At 38.2% G+C, this 14,646-nt stretch overlaps 1 protein-coding gene across 1 annotated transcript in view; it reads right to left on the bottom strand.

Moving 5' to 3' along the window:
• LOC127878309 (uncharacterized) overlaps window positions 1-14,646 on the bottom strand; it is a 157,697-nt gene that overhangs the window by 21,925 nt on the left and 121,126 nt on the right. The window contains exons 66-69 of the mRNA XM_052424831.1: window positions 9,586-9,737; window positions 6,838-6,946; window positions 4,725-4,771; window positions 453-617 (exon numbers count right to left, since the gene is read on the bottom strand). Coding sequence (XP_052280791.1) covers window positions 453-617; window positions 4,725-4,771; window positions 6,838-6,946; window positions 9,586-9,737 — 473 coding nt within the window. The remainder of the gene's footprint in view (window positions 1-452; window positions 618-4,724; window positions 4,772-6,837; window positions 6,947-9,585; window positions 9,738-14,646) is intronic.

Genomic DNA, 14,646 nt, shown 5'->3' with positions numbered 1-14,646 from the left:
TGCATTAATATACTTTTTGCATTTTAAAATAAGATCATAGGTACTGAATTTAGCCGATACAAGGGCTTCCAACTTACGGACATAGAGGCTGTAACATGGAATGCCATCTACAATTTAATTATTAATATTTTTGACTTTAGTGTGTAGAACAGGAGATTTATAAAATGAGTCGCGTTCTGAGAAAACTGGGCATAATGCATGTGTGTAAAATGTCGTCCCAGATTAGCCTGTGCAGTCCGCACAGGCTAATCAGGGACGACACTTTCCGCTTTTATGACAGTTAAATGAAGTCTCTTCGTAGCAAAAATCCAATTTAGGCGAAAAGTGTCGTCCCTGATTAGCCTGTAAGATTTGCACAGGCTAATCTGGGACGACACTTTACGCACATGCAGAATGCCCAGTTTTCTCAGAACGCGACTAAAATACACATAAAGATACAAGCAGACACTCACTTGGGCAGGGCTCCACACTGCAATCCTCCCTCTCAGTCAGCTCGGGTTTACATTTGGCCGCCTGGGGACCGCCGCTGACGCGCAGGCGCCGCGTCCGCCACTTTTGGCCGACGTCACAGGATTTAGAGCACAGGGACCAAGGGCCCCAGGGCCAGTAGGAACACTCTGTTAGAAGATGTTAGGAGTGGTAATTTGTTAAATACGTTCACATATGAGCCTCGCTCTGGGAATCCCGTGCTTAACGCATGCGCGAAAGTGTCATCCCAGAGTGGCCTTCGCAGTCCTCAAAATGTAATCAGGGACGACATTTCCGCCATTATTGAATTTTTCTTTAAAAGTGACGAAAATTAATTTAAGGCGGAAAGTTTCTTCCCTGATTAGCCTGTGCGGACTTCGCAGGCTAATCCGTTACGACATTTCACGGCCATGCATGAAGCCCTTTTTTTCAAGAACGCGGCTGATGTTATTTTCATTATAAAATCAACTCACTGCATTTTTAAATAAACGCTTTTCCACCATTTCTTTACATATATAAAGTGATAAACTGGGGAATCTCTTGTGAATACTAATATTTAGATATCCAAATAAAGACGTAATCGATACAGTGACAGTTACAACTCGTTTTTGACGATGCTGCGTCAGCATCGCCTAAGTGATCATACCATGGAAAAATTCCTCTCAATGGTGAGCTATGTAAAAGACCGAGATTGAGATAGTGTCGATATTTTAATCGGCATAATTATCTCGCTCATGGTTACAATATACTAAATACTCGTTTCATGTAGGGCTGTACTCTCTAAAAAAATATCATAGTTGACCCGAAGGCATGTTTTACATCTTAAACTATTGTTCGGGTTTTATCTTTCGGAGATAATGGTAGGGCATAAATAGGTGTTCACGACCGAATCCCTGAAATATGATAAACTTGGAGACTTTAGTAAAGCATTGCACTGAAAAAGGTTACATTCCACTAAGAAACGGCCGAAAAAAAAGTTTCAAAAACAGTCGATTTTGATTAGCGTCAAGTTCTTTTTTGGTTTGAACATGACATATCTTTTTTATTGCATAAATCGATTCCGCTTAGAATGGCCTTTAAGAAAAGGTATGGTTATGGGGGTCTCTATGTGCAAAATGTTGCATTTATTTTCGCTCAAAGTTGTCGCTTTTACATTGAATTATATAGGGAAACTATTTAGTATATTGTGACCTCATTAGCATTGATAACATCTCCAGCAGAGTTGTCGTTCATGCCTCAACATAGGGTACGACTAAAATGCGTATATGACTGATATCGGCGGATAAGACTGAAAAGTGCGGATATGAACAAATAATGGCTTTTTTAATGTATTTTACTTTATTTTTGTCATATGAAAATCGTTATGTGACAAAAATACACGTCGCTAATGTGTAATGTTACAATCGAATGAATTTAAAAGCGTTTTTCATTGGCATTTTAATTTTAGTAACTCCAAATTAATATCCGCGAATATGAACGACCAGTCAGACCACCGCTTTTATTAAATTGCTCTATTTTGAGGCAGTCTTAACATATTTAACACATATTGTGAATTTTTCATTCGACAGTGATTTGTTCATAACAAAACTGCAAAACAAACGCATAAATATTGCCTATATTCGTTCATATTTGCACTTTTCGTTCATATCCGCGGATATGAGTCATATACACGTTTTAGACGGACCGCTCAAGGTCATACAACAATGGCCGCGCCCATGAATGTTCACACTCGTGTCAAAACTTTCTTAGAACATACATCGGCTTGTTTGGCTATTTAGAAACTGTCATTTAGGATATATGAGTTATTTATTAACTAAATCTCCGCTAATGTCAACAATGGATTGAATTCGAAGGATACATTCGATGTGAATGTAAACCTTTATTGACCTTGACCATAGGCGCTCGATGTCAATGCCAATGTTTTATTTATTTATTTGTTTTTTAGTTACCCGTTGTTTATTATAATGCATACACATACTAAATAAATAGAAATCTTCCGACAAAACGTCTTCTTAAAAAAAGATAGTTTGACTATGTACATAGATATTGACAAGGTAAATCACTCGCCATTTTCTAAAGTAACGGAAGTGCGTCATTATGCATTATTAAATCGCTGTCAACCCGCTCGCTTATTGAAATGCGCGCGCAGGCCGGGAACCTCGCTCTTAAAACACAATAACATAAGGTAGCAGTACACGGTAGGAAGCAGAAATATGCGAATTGGCCCCGGTCAAAAAGTGAAATATTGGGAAAGGGTAGGTTTCCATGTCAAATTTGAGGGTGATAGGTCTTATTGTATCCCCAAATTGCATTAAATCCTGAGAATATGACCATTTTCAAATGCGAAACTGTGGGGTCATGACCTCTTGTTGTTGTTGTGTTCTTTGTTACTCAGGAAGGAAAACTGCGGTAGGCATATTGTATTTTGGGTTCTTTTTAAGCTGGAATCGCTAGTAGGGTCACGCTGTGAATTATTGCGCGAAAACCACCTGGATACCTGGTATTTATTCATGGTTTGATGGGTTGTGCTATGTTTTGCGTGTAAAAATATCATTCCAAAAGCAGGCTATCATTACGTTTCATTCGTCCCCAGCCACTTTCGTACATGGTAAAAAGTTGATTTTGAAGCCCCTTTTTGCGGCCTTGTCATTCTTTCACTTTTGTCAATAGTATCACCTGTACAGGTTCCATATGCTCTTTTTTTATCTTAAATGTAAGTTTCAGACTACTTGTGTGCAGTGAATGTGTTTTTATGATTGCAGGTTCATTGTTTTCTGAATTGAGCGTGGTGGAGATCAAGAAGGCGTCCGCGGCTCCGAGAGAGTGTGTGTCTACCGTGGTCTGCTACCATAACATCCACAAAACACAATGGGCGTCAAATTTGATTATTGACGTGCTGATTTTTTTTCCTGGAAATCACCATGGCCGACGAAATCAAGTTAAACAATTGGTATGGAATGATTCATGTGTATGCAATTTACAATATCTTTTGTTGATTGCCCCATTACTTGAGTGAAACAATAGTTACAAGGATTTATCACATCGTCTGTGGTTGTTTCTGTTGAAACTGAAAGTAAATAGAGAAAGAGCGAGGTTCCCGGTGTGCGCGTGCAGTCGCTTGAAAGCTGTTTGCTTAAAAGCGGTTTTCTGACAATAACAAATAGTTTAATTGGATACTGATTAGACTGTCTTTTCCCTGTGACCTGGCTTAAATAGTTTTTTTTTCGTACCCAAATTGTTTTCGTACCCAATTTTTCTTTCGTACCCATTTTTTTTCGTACTCTAATTTTTTTCGTAACCAAATTTTTTTGTTTGGCATAATTTTTTCGTTCCCAAAATTGTTGTACCAATTTTTTTTTCGTACCCACATACACAATTGTGATGATGTAGATCAACTTAAATTGATGCTTTTATATATCCATCGTCTTCAAAAGCATCGTCACACCAGTACTGTCAGTACTTTGATATTGTTACGTAAACGCTGGATTATGATTGGATAATCCGCTCACGTGCCCCGGTTGTCATTATCCGTTGAACCCACTTGGAGCGTCCATTAAACATGCATATCCATTACGTCTTAAAAAACAAGACGTGGACAGAAGTCATGTGCTTAATGTGTCGTCCCAGATAAGTCTGTGCAGTCGGCACAAGATAATCAGGGACGTATCTTTCCGCCTGAACTGAATTTTTACTAAGAAGATAAATATTTTTAACGAAAAATACAATAAAAGCGACACAGAACTAGGCTTAAGTTATTGTTTCAACAACCTTAACAAGGTTGAATATCAGTCCTCAAAAGCAAAATGACGTCATAATTTAGCGCGAACGTCAACGATATAGCGTTCGAAAAAACATATAAAAACAACTGAGAATCAATATTCAAACGCCCGGATAATCCGTTTTAAATCAGTGTGTTTTTTCACAAAAAAAAAATAAAACACAGAAAAGCATACAACAAACATTGTCCCGTCATTTCGTATTCACATGAGCCGCGTTCTAAGAAAACGGGGCTTAATGCATATGCGTAGAGTCTCCAAAAATAGCCTGTGCAGTTCGCACCGGCTCATCAGGAAAATACTTTTTGCTTAGCTTAAATGGTCGTTAAAAAGAAATTTCCTTTTCACAAAAAATCCATAAAAGCGGAAAGTGTCGTCCCCGATCAATCTGGGACGATACTTTACGAAAATGCATTAAGCCCCGTTTTCCCAGAGCAACCTACAATATGTACATGTCCTGATACGATCTGCTGTACATACCTTCACACTGTCCTATTGTACACTGGAGCAGTCCGTTCATACACGTGCTGAAACGAATAATTTGAGTTTGGTTATTTGGATTGTTAACGTTTTCAACAGTATTTGGGATGGTTATTTATACAGGTTCTGAAAAGAATAGTGCGTGTTTGGTTATTTGGATTGTTAACGTTGTCAACATGTTTTCATTCACATAAAGGCGGTAAGTTAGCATATAAACGTTTTCCTGTGTAAGCGATTCTCCCTGTAAAATTTGCGCTCGATTGGTCAGTGTCGGTGTATGGTTGCTACTTAAATGTACACCGGGTACTCTTAGGTATACTTAAATGTACTTTGGGTACGGAAAAGTTACTTAAACGAACCCTGGAATTCTAATGCTGAATTGGTCGTTGTCGGCTAGGTTTTATAAGTTAATTATATTTATATTTATGTCAATATTTTGTAAAACAACAACTATATTATCGGAACTCGTACTCAAAAAAGAATGTTCAGGTAGGTTTGTTCAAAGAGAATTTTGTTTCGAATTTCGTAGCGAGTTTTAATAGATCGGATTTTGGGCGGGAATAACACTCGAGTATGTAGTATAAATTTACCGGGTACGTTTTAGTACATCTTCCGTTCCCGGGGTAAATTTAAGTAAAATTAAGAGTACTCGGGATACATTTAAGTAGTACCCAGCCGACAACGACAAATCTATCACTATTTGCATGAACACCAAGGAAATTGGAGATTCACACAGAAATCAACTCTTTTAGACCTACTGTAAAGTTATTTATATTCGTCTGTTTGTGTCGTTTGTTTTTAAATAAGCTCCATCATGGACACGTACACACATGGATTTCTGTTTTTTTACATATAAAAAGAGGAATTTGCGTCGGTCATTTTCCGATACATTTTGTATACAATTCGTGGACCCGTCTACCCACGATATCAGCGACCATTAATGTCCCGTGAATAATGATTGTACAATTGATGCGAGTTTAATGTAGAGGAGACGGACTGTATCAGTCTACCTTAGCTTTGGTAAAGAAAATCTAGACATCAAAATGTGATACGGGTGTTAAATTAAAACAAGAGCACCACATAACGGGTACATACGCTCGGCTGCGGATGAAGTTTTGAATAAATGAAAGCTTGTCAGAATTTTTTTTTAAAGGTCACCTTGAAGTGACTTTGACATTTGACCTAATGACCCAAATAGGTGTGGCATGGAGAGCTAATCAAGGTGCAGCTACATATACAGTTTCAAAGTTGTAGGTAGAAGCATTTTGATTTAAGAGCCAATGTTCAAAAATTTAACAAAATGTCAAGGTTTTAGCACGACGCCGGCGGACGACGAGCTGGTTATGACAATATCTCGGGTTTTCTCCGAAAACAGCCGAGCTAAAAATAAGCAAATTGAAAGTTTTCAAATGAGCACTGTTCTTAGAAATCTGGGCTTAATGAATGTGATTCATGTGTCATCCCAGATAAGCCTGTGTAGTTCAGGTTTATAATGGAACATACTTTTCGCCTTAACTGTTTTTTGCTCAGAAGAACAAACCTACTATATCAGCAGCAAGTGTGGCCCCTGATCAGCCTTTGCAGTCCACATCAGGGATAACACTTTCCGCATTAATTGGATTTCCACGAAAAAAGAAGCGTCCGTTAAAGCGGAAAATGTCGTCACTGATTAGCCAGTGTGGCCTGCACAGGCTCTCAGGGGCGACGCTTTACGCAATGCATTAAACCCATCTTTCACAGAACGCTGTTCAAATTCTCAAGTTCATGTTTAGAATTAGAATTAGGAGCAATGCTTTGAAATGAGTCGCGTTTTAAGAAAACTGGGCATAGTGCATGTTCGTAAAGTGTCGTCCCAGATAAGCGTGTGCAGTCCGCACAGGCTAATCAGGGACGACACTTTACGCCTTAATTGGATTTTTGCTAAGAAGAGATTTCATTTAAACAAAAAATGTCATAAAAGCGGAAAGTGTCGTCCCTGATTAGCCTTTGCGGACTGCACAGGCTTACCTGGGACGACACTTTACGCACATGCATTATGCCCAGTTTTCTCAGAACGCGACTAAAATAATAAATAATTTAAACTGAAATTTTCAAATTGAAAACCGCCTCTCACCAGTTGCTGCAGTCAACATGTACAATGACGCCGACGTCAACTTTGTCTCCTATGTAGACGTCTTCATCGGGCGACGTTGGCCCGTACTTGCCGTCAGATTCAACATAACCTGAGAAATTCGGAATCAAACGAATCAGCATGAAGTAAATAGTATGAACAATGGCTCTCGACTCAGCGAGCAGTAAATAGTATGAACAATGACTATTAAATGACTATTAAATCAGCGAGCAGTCCATGGTATGACTAATTACTACAATTACCATCGAAACAGCGAGCAGTCAATAGTATGAACAGTGAGTATCGAAACAGCGAGCAGTCAATAGTATGAACAGTTACTGAGCAGCTAATAATATGAATAGTTACTATCGAAACAGCAAGCAGTCAATAGTATGAACAGTTACTATCGAAACAGCGAGCAGTCAATAGTATGAACAATTACTATCGAAACAGCGAGCAGCCTATTATATGAACACTTACCATCGAAACAGCGAGCAGCCAATTATATGAACAGTTACTATCGAAACAGCGAGCAGCCAATAGTATGAACAGTTACCATCGAATCAGCGAGCAGTCAAAATTACGAAAAGTTACTATCGAAACAGCGAGCAGTCAATAGTATGAACAGCTACTATCGAAACAGCGAGCAGCCAATTATATGAACAGTTACTATCGAAACAGCGAGCAGCAAATAGTATGAACAGTTAGTATCGAAACAGCGAGCAGTCAACATTAGAACAGTTAGTATCGAAACAGCGAGCAGTAAAAAAGAATGAACAGTTACTATCGACACAGCGATCAGCCAATAGTATGAACAGTTACTATCGAAACAGCGAGCAGTCAATAGTATGAACAGTTAGTATCGAAACAGCGAGCAGTCAATAGTATGAACAGTTAGTATCGAAACAGCGAGCAGTCAATAGTATGAACAGTTAGTATCGAAACAGCGAGCAGTCAATAGTATGAACAGTTACCATCGAAACAGCGAGCAGTCAAAAGTACGAACAGTTACTATCGAAACAGCGAGCAGTCAATAGTATGAACAGCTACTATCGAAACAGCGAGCAGCCAATTATATGAACAGTTACTATCGAAACAGCGAGCAGCCAATAGTATGAACAGTTAGTATCGAAACAGCGAGCAGTCAACATTAGAACAGTTAGTATCGAAACAGCGAGCAGTAAAAAAGAATGAACAGTTACTATCGACACAGCGATCAGCCAATAGTATGAACAGTTACTATCGAAACAGCGAGCAGTCAATAGTATGAACAGTTAGTATCGAAACAGCGAGCAGTCAATAGTATGAACAGTTAGTATCGAAACAGCGAGCAGTCAATAGTATGAACAGTTAGTATCGAAACAGCGAGCAGTCAATAGTATGAACAGTTACCATCGAAACAGCGAGCAGTCAAAAGTACGAACAGTTACTATCGAAACAGCGAGCAGTCAATAGTATGAACAGCTACTATCGAAACAGCGAGCAGCCAATTATATGAACAGTTACTATCGAAACAGCGAGCAGCCAATAGTATGAACAGTTAGTATCGAAACAGCGAGCAGTCAACATTAGAACAGTTAGTATCGAAACAGCGAGCAGTAAAAAAGAATGAACAGTTACTATCGACACAGCGATCAGCCAATAGTATGAACAGTTACTATCGAAACAGCGAGCAGTCAATAGTATGAACAGTTAGTATCGAAATAGCGAGCAGTCAATAGTATGAACAGTTAGTATCGAAACAGCGAGCAGTCAATAGTATGAACAGTTAGTATCGAAACAGCGAGCAGTCAATAGTATGAACAGTTAGTATCGAAACAGCGAGCAGTTAATAGTATGAACAGTTAGTATCGAAACAGCGAGCAGTCAATAGTATGAACAGTTAGTATCGAAACAGCGAGCAGTCAATAGTATGAACAGTTAGTATCGAAACAGCGAGCAGTCAATAGTATGAACAGTTAGTATCGAAACAGCGAGCAGTTAATAGTATGAACAGTTAGTATCGAAACAGCGAGCAGTTAATAGTATGAACAGTTAGTATCGAAACAGCGAGCAGTCAATAGTATGAACAGTTAGTATCGAAACAGCGAGCAGTCAATAGTATGAACAGTTAGTATCGAAACAGCGAGCAGTCAATAGTATGAACAGTTAGTATCGAAACAGCGAGCAGTCAATAGTATGAACAGTTAGTATCGAAACAGCGAGCAGTCAATAGTATGAACAGTTAGTATCGAAACAGCGAGCAGTTAATAGTATGAACAGTTAGTACCGAAACAGCGAGCAGTTAATAGTATGAACAGTTAGTATCGAAACAGCGAGCAGTTAATAGTATGAACAATAACTATTATACGTATTCTGAATTTCAGATAATTATTATTCAAACTTCATAAATGCAGTCGGATTCAACCCGACCTGGGGAATTTAAAAACGAATCAGCGATCAGTCAATTGTATGAACAATTACTATTCTAAGTTTAAGAGAATAATTATTTAAACTCTACTCTTGACGTCATATTCAAAACAACTCAAAAAAACTATCAAGGAACCAGCAAGCAGTCCATTTGAGAAAATTGGATTTAATGCATGTGCGTAAAGTGTCGTTCCAGATTAGCCTCATCAATTCTCACAGACTTTATATATATATATCACTCACTCAGGGATGACATGACACTTTATGCATATGCTTTAAGCACAGTTTTACTAACACGCGACTCTGTGTAATACCGGAAATACCGGAATAAACATGACATACCAATCTGCTCAGCCGGCTCGTAGCCAAACGCGTTCCGGAAGGTGATCATGTCAAACGTGCACATGCAGGGTCGCTCCATACACAGCAGCGTCTGAGTGGCGTTACCTTGACAACCAGTGTCCCCTGGCCCTGGGGCGGGGCTGTCACATGCTCTAGAGAAATCGGAAACGTAAAATTCTGAGTACAAAAGAGAAATGTTTCCTATTCAGTGTCCCCAAGGTCTGTGTGAATGTAAGGTACACACACTAGAAGCGGAAATGGCCAAGAAATATATTCATTTGAGCCTCGTTCTGGCAAAACGGGGCTTAATGCATGTGCCGGCGCATTCCACACAGTCTAATCGGGGACGACACTTTCCGCATCTATGCAATTGTTTGTGTAAATGCAGTCTCTTCTAAACGAACATCCGGTCAATCCAATTTTCCCAGAAGGCAACTTAAAAAATTAGTGAATTTTAACCCATTCATGCCTAGCGTTCTGAAAAAAAAACATTGCAAACAGCGTAGACCCAGATGAGACGCCGCATGATGCGGCGTCTCATCTGGGTCTGCGCTGTTTGCTTCAAGGAATTTCAGAAAGTAATATTCGAAATATAGAAATAAATATACTAGACATCCCTAATTTTGGAAAATAAATTGATCCAATTAAGAAGGATGGGAGAGTCCACAAGGCATAAATGGGTTAATAAAAGCCGATCTTGTCCATGTATGTGCCGAATATTTCCAAAGCATTGTTTTCATCTCAAAAATAGATTTCACTCCATAAGTGTGATAAAGCGGAGAAAAAAGTATACAATATCTCAGTGTTTATTAAAAACCAGAAAACATACTGTAGAACAATATCTTTGTTATAGAGAAGAACGCGTTATATTAGCCTCGCTCTGGGAAAACCGGGCTTAATGCACGCGCGTTATGTGTTGTCCCAAATAAGCATGTGCAGTCCACACAGTTTAATCAGGGACGACACTTTCCGCTGTTATTGAATTTTGTGTTTTAAGGTTGAAAAAAAAATCAAGTGTCGGTGGAAAGCGTCTTCCCTGATAAGCCTGCGCACACATTAAGCCCAGTTATTCCGGGACGGGACCCATAATACTGTTACTCTGTACAGCCTCTCAAAGTTCCGTTCAACTATGTCAACTTGTGCAAGATTTACTTCAATAATTTTAAATTAATGCTCGCTCTATAATATTTAGTTTAGTTAAAACCTATTTATTTTTGCTCAATTGCAACGAAAGCCTTGGGCATATTGAAACGCTCTCGATAGTACGTTTCCTGTGCCTAGAACCAGTACTTTGTGTCTTGTGGGAGATCTAAAGAACGCTCCCACAGGGGAATCGAACCTGTGACCACCCGGTTTCTAGGCGGACACCATATCAATTACACCACGTCAACCTTAATATCTTAATCACTTTTAATAATCTGTTCAATAATTATACATCTATTACCTATACATAAGAATTAAAACGAAGGGCAATAACATTGTAAATACTTAATTAAGAGTAGTGTACTTGGCATGTCTGTTAAGGCTATCTAGTATTAAATAAAGATTAATTTGAATATATTTATATTCGTTCGTAGTTGTGATCTATACAAGAAACGAACAATTTAAAATATCTTCAAATGGCAAAAACTCCACAAGTACTGTCAACAGAGATTTATTTATTTTACTCTGCACTTACGTCCGATATTGTATATCAATATACAAAGATTTATTTAAATGCTTTCACTACAAAGTTATTTCTAAGTGTAAGTTATGGTTCATGTCAGGGGCGGATTTTTGCAGGCTGTCAAGTGACCTTTTTTCAAAAAGTAGGAAAAAATAGGAACTACTTTTGCAAGAAAAGTAGGAAAAAAGTAGGAAAAAGTAGGAACTTTTCCCTCAAAAGTAGGAATACATAATACTAATTTTTAGACACAGGTCCATGAAACATAGCTTGATACAGAGCAGGAGTGCCATCACATGTTCTGTATGGATACCCACTTGAAGCTACCTTAAGGGCCCAGAGGATTTCAGCCTTTTGTATCTGTTCCTTGTGTGATGGTTGTACTTGCATACAGATAGATTTATCCCCACCACCCTGAGAGCTGCTTGGCTTTGGGGCACTTCCACGCTTTTGTGAATTATCATGCATGTATTTCATGTTTTCCTTGTGTTTTTATCCATCTGCATGACTTATCAGTTGATTAGCACCAGAATTACAACAAGATGGGCTTCATTCAGACAGTACAATATCTTGCAAACTAATTGCCGGTATCTCTCTTGCACCATGATCCAAGTGTTTTTCCACTGTTGTCCAACTTCTCCATCCATGAAGGGTTAAACTTTGTTTTCCCACTAGGCATTTTAGCACTTATAGTGCATCTATGATAATTAAGTTTCAAGCAAAGCTACCCTGTTAAAGAAGTATAAGTAGATGCTGTTCACTTTGGTGTATCATCCAATAAGTGGTTAGAGGTCTTCTGTGTATCGATATAAAAATGGTAATATATTGTGCAATAAAAATGGTAATATAGTGTGCATGTTATATCCTTAAGCAGAAGACCAAATTTATTTAGTGATACACCAACTTGTTGTACAAGATTAATACTAGTATATAAAGCAGTGTCAATGCTCTGCTACAGCTACATTGTGAAACCTTTAAATTGACAATAGGGTGCAGTTATAATAACTTAAGTTACATTCAAACTCACTGGTCATTGCAGAGCAGATTATGCAACTGGAGATAGGACCTTATCACCTGACATCTTTTATGACATCATTGATTGGGCAATGAAACAGTTGCACTACATTGTTTATTCCAGTTTCAAATAATGGTTTTTTCATTACGGTATTGATTACTTCGCCGGAGTGTAATAATGCCGTTATATAATTTTAATACTACGCTGTAACACCTTGAAGTTACCTCACTAACTATGGCATAATTAGACAAGAACTGTGTTTGTCAGAAACACAATGCCCACTATTGCGCCGCTTTGAAATAAAATTTCAATATATATTATTTGGCAGGTTTAGAAAATATCTCCCTTTTAAAGCGTATTACTTCCCTTGGATTGTACTTTTTTACTTTTGACCTTGAAGGATGACCTTCACCTTTCACCACTCAAAATGTTCAGCTCCATGCATGCCAAATATCAAGTTGCTATCTTCAATATTGCAAAAGTTATGGCCCATATTAAAGTTTGCTGACAGACACACTGACAGACAGACAGACAGACAGACAGACAAACGGACTGACAGTACAACTGCTATATGCCACCCTACCGGGAGCATAAAAATGTATCGGGACATTTAGGCTCTGTGCATTTATTTTTAATTACTAAACATGATGTGCCTATGATATCAATAGAACATCATATCTGTTGTCCTGTAATACAGAATTTATTACATTATATTTTTAAATGATGAAAACTCAGCAAAGCATCAGTTTTATCCTTTTCCAATAACTTGTGTAATAAATTCCATATTTCATAACCACTCACACAATACATGGTATCTCTATATCTCTACATTCCAAACAGCAATATCATGTAAATATGCATAAGGTTTGGTCAAATTTTTGTCAATAGAGACAAAATAAAACTGGAATAAACAATGGGTGCCCTCAGCTCTTGCATCACTGGGAACTGTGTAAGGTATGTGAAGTCTGCAGTGTACAAATGCTAAGGAAGTAAACAAGGCACTATTGTTACTTAAAAAAAAAGTTGTCAACATTTTCAAAAGTTACAAAAGAAATAAATATTTATGCTTCCTGAAGAGGTGCTAGAAGACAGTCAGCATGGGTTAATTGTCAGGTCTCATCTAGATGAATGCACATTACCAGGGATACAGTCATGCCATTGATTCATTCATCCTGCAAGTTTACTAAATAAACTCTTTAAAAAAAAATATTCTGAATTGAAAATGAAAAAGTAGGAATAGCAGGAAGATTTGGTAAAAAAATAGGAAAAAGTAGGATCCTGATGAAAAAGTAGGAAATAGTAGGAAAAAGTAGGAAAAAGTATGACCGCTTGACAGCCTGATTTTTGGTAACGGGGGGAGGGGGGGGGGATATTGAAAGATTTGCTGGGGGTTCAGGGGCCGCTAGGGCCCCTGGTTGGTGCAGGGAAAAGTCCATGTTGACGAAGCCCACCGGAAGCTTCACGATTTTAGTGATTTTGAAGGCTTTGACAACCACTTCTTTGAGCATACATCATTGTTGACATAAAAATGCAACGAAAAGAGAATCAATGTGCAAAAGAGGGATACATCAAAATCGCAAAGTTTGATTTGAAAAACCAAGCGACAGAGAGTCTAAAGTTAAATAATTAGCGATTGTCTATGATAAGTGGAAAGTGTTGTGTACGAAAACGAAGAAAAATGAGTTTAAATAGATGATTTAGATTAAGTGTGAAACTTAAATGAATTGACTTTACTTTAGCGATTTTATGGGGGCGTCGGGTCCGCGACCCCCATTGGATCCGCCTATGCATGTAATATGCACTTCCCCTCGAAATCATCTGTCATGACATGATTCAAGTGACATTTAAATTCCTTCGATAGAAGATTGATTTTAATTCCTTTTATAATCCCGAGTTATACTCCGCACGAGAGGTGAGGCAGACGGACTGACGGACGGACAGATTTAATGATGAAAGTCGGACGAAACAATTATTATATCCCTCCCTTTGAGCGCTAAAAGTACTTTTCTTTCATGTTTTTATGATACGCTCAATCAATCCAAAATTGGCACATGTACTCTTTACCGGAATATTTTATAACACAAACTACGAGTGCGCATGCGTAACACATCTCTTTTAAAAAGGAAATAAACTTCGAACGAAATAGGCTGTCCAGTTAGCGTAATGCACATGAATTAAGCCCTCTTAAGTCCTGCTCATACTGACCATATAAATGATGACCGGCAAGTATTCACAAACAACATTTTGTACTTCCGCACACCTAATTTTCGTATGAACAAACAACATTTTATACTTCAGTTTACCTGGTTCTCGTTTTCACAAAAAAACAAAACATTTTGTACTTCCGTTGAACTGGTTCTCGTATTCACATACAAATGTTGCA

The sequence above is a fragment of the Dreissena polymorpha genome, chromosome 4, assembly GCF_020536995.1.
Source record: "Dreissena polymorpha isolate Duluth1 chromosome 4, UMN_Dpol_1.0, whole genome shotgun sequence".
Classification (NCBI taxonomy): Eukaryota; Metazoa; Mollusca; class Bivalvia; order Myida; family Dreissenidae; genus Dreissena; species Dreissena polymorpha.
The sequence above is the reverse complement of the archived record's forward strand: the minus strand, read 5'-3'. Positions and strand labels throughout refer to the sequence as shown.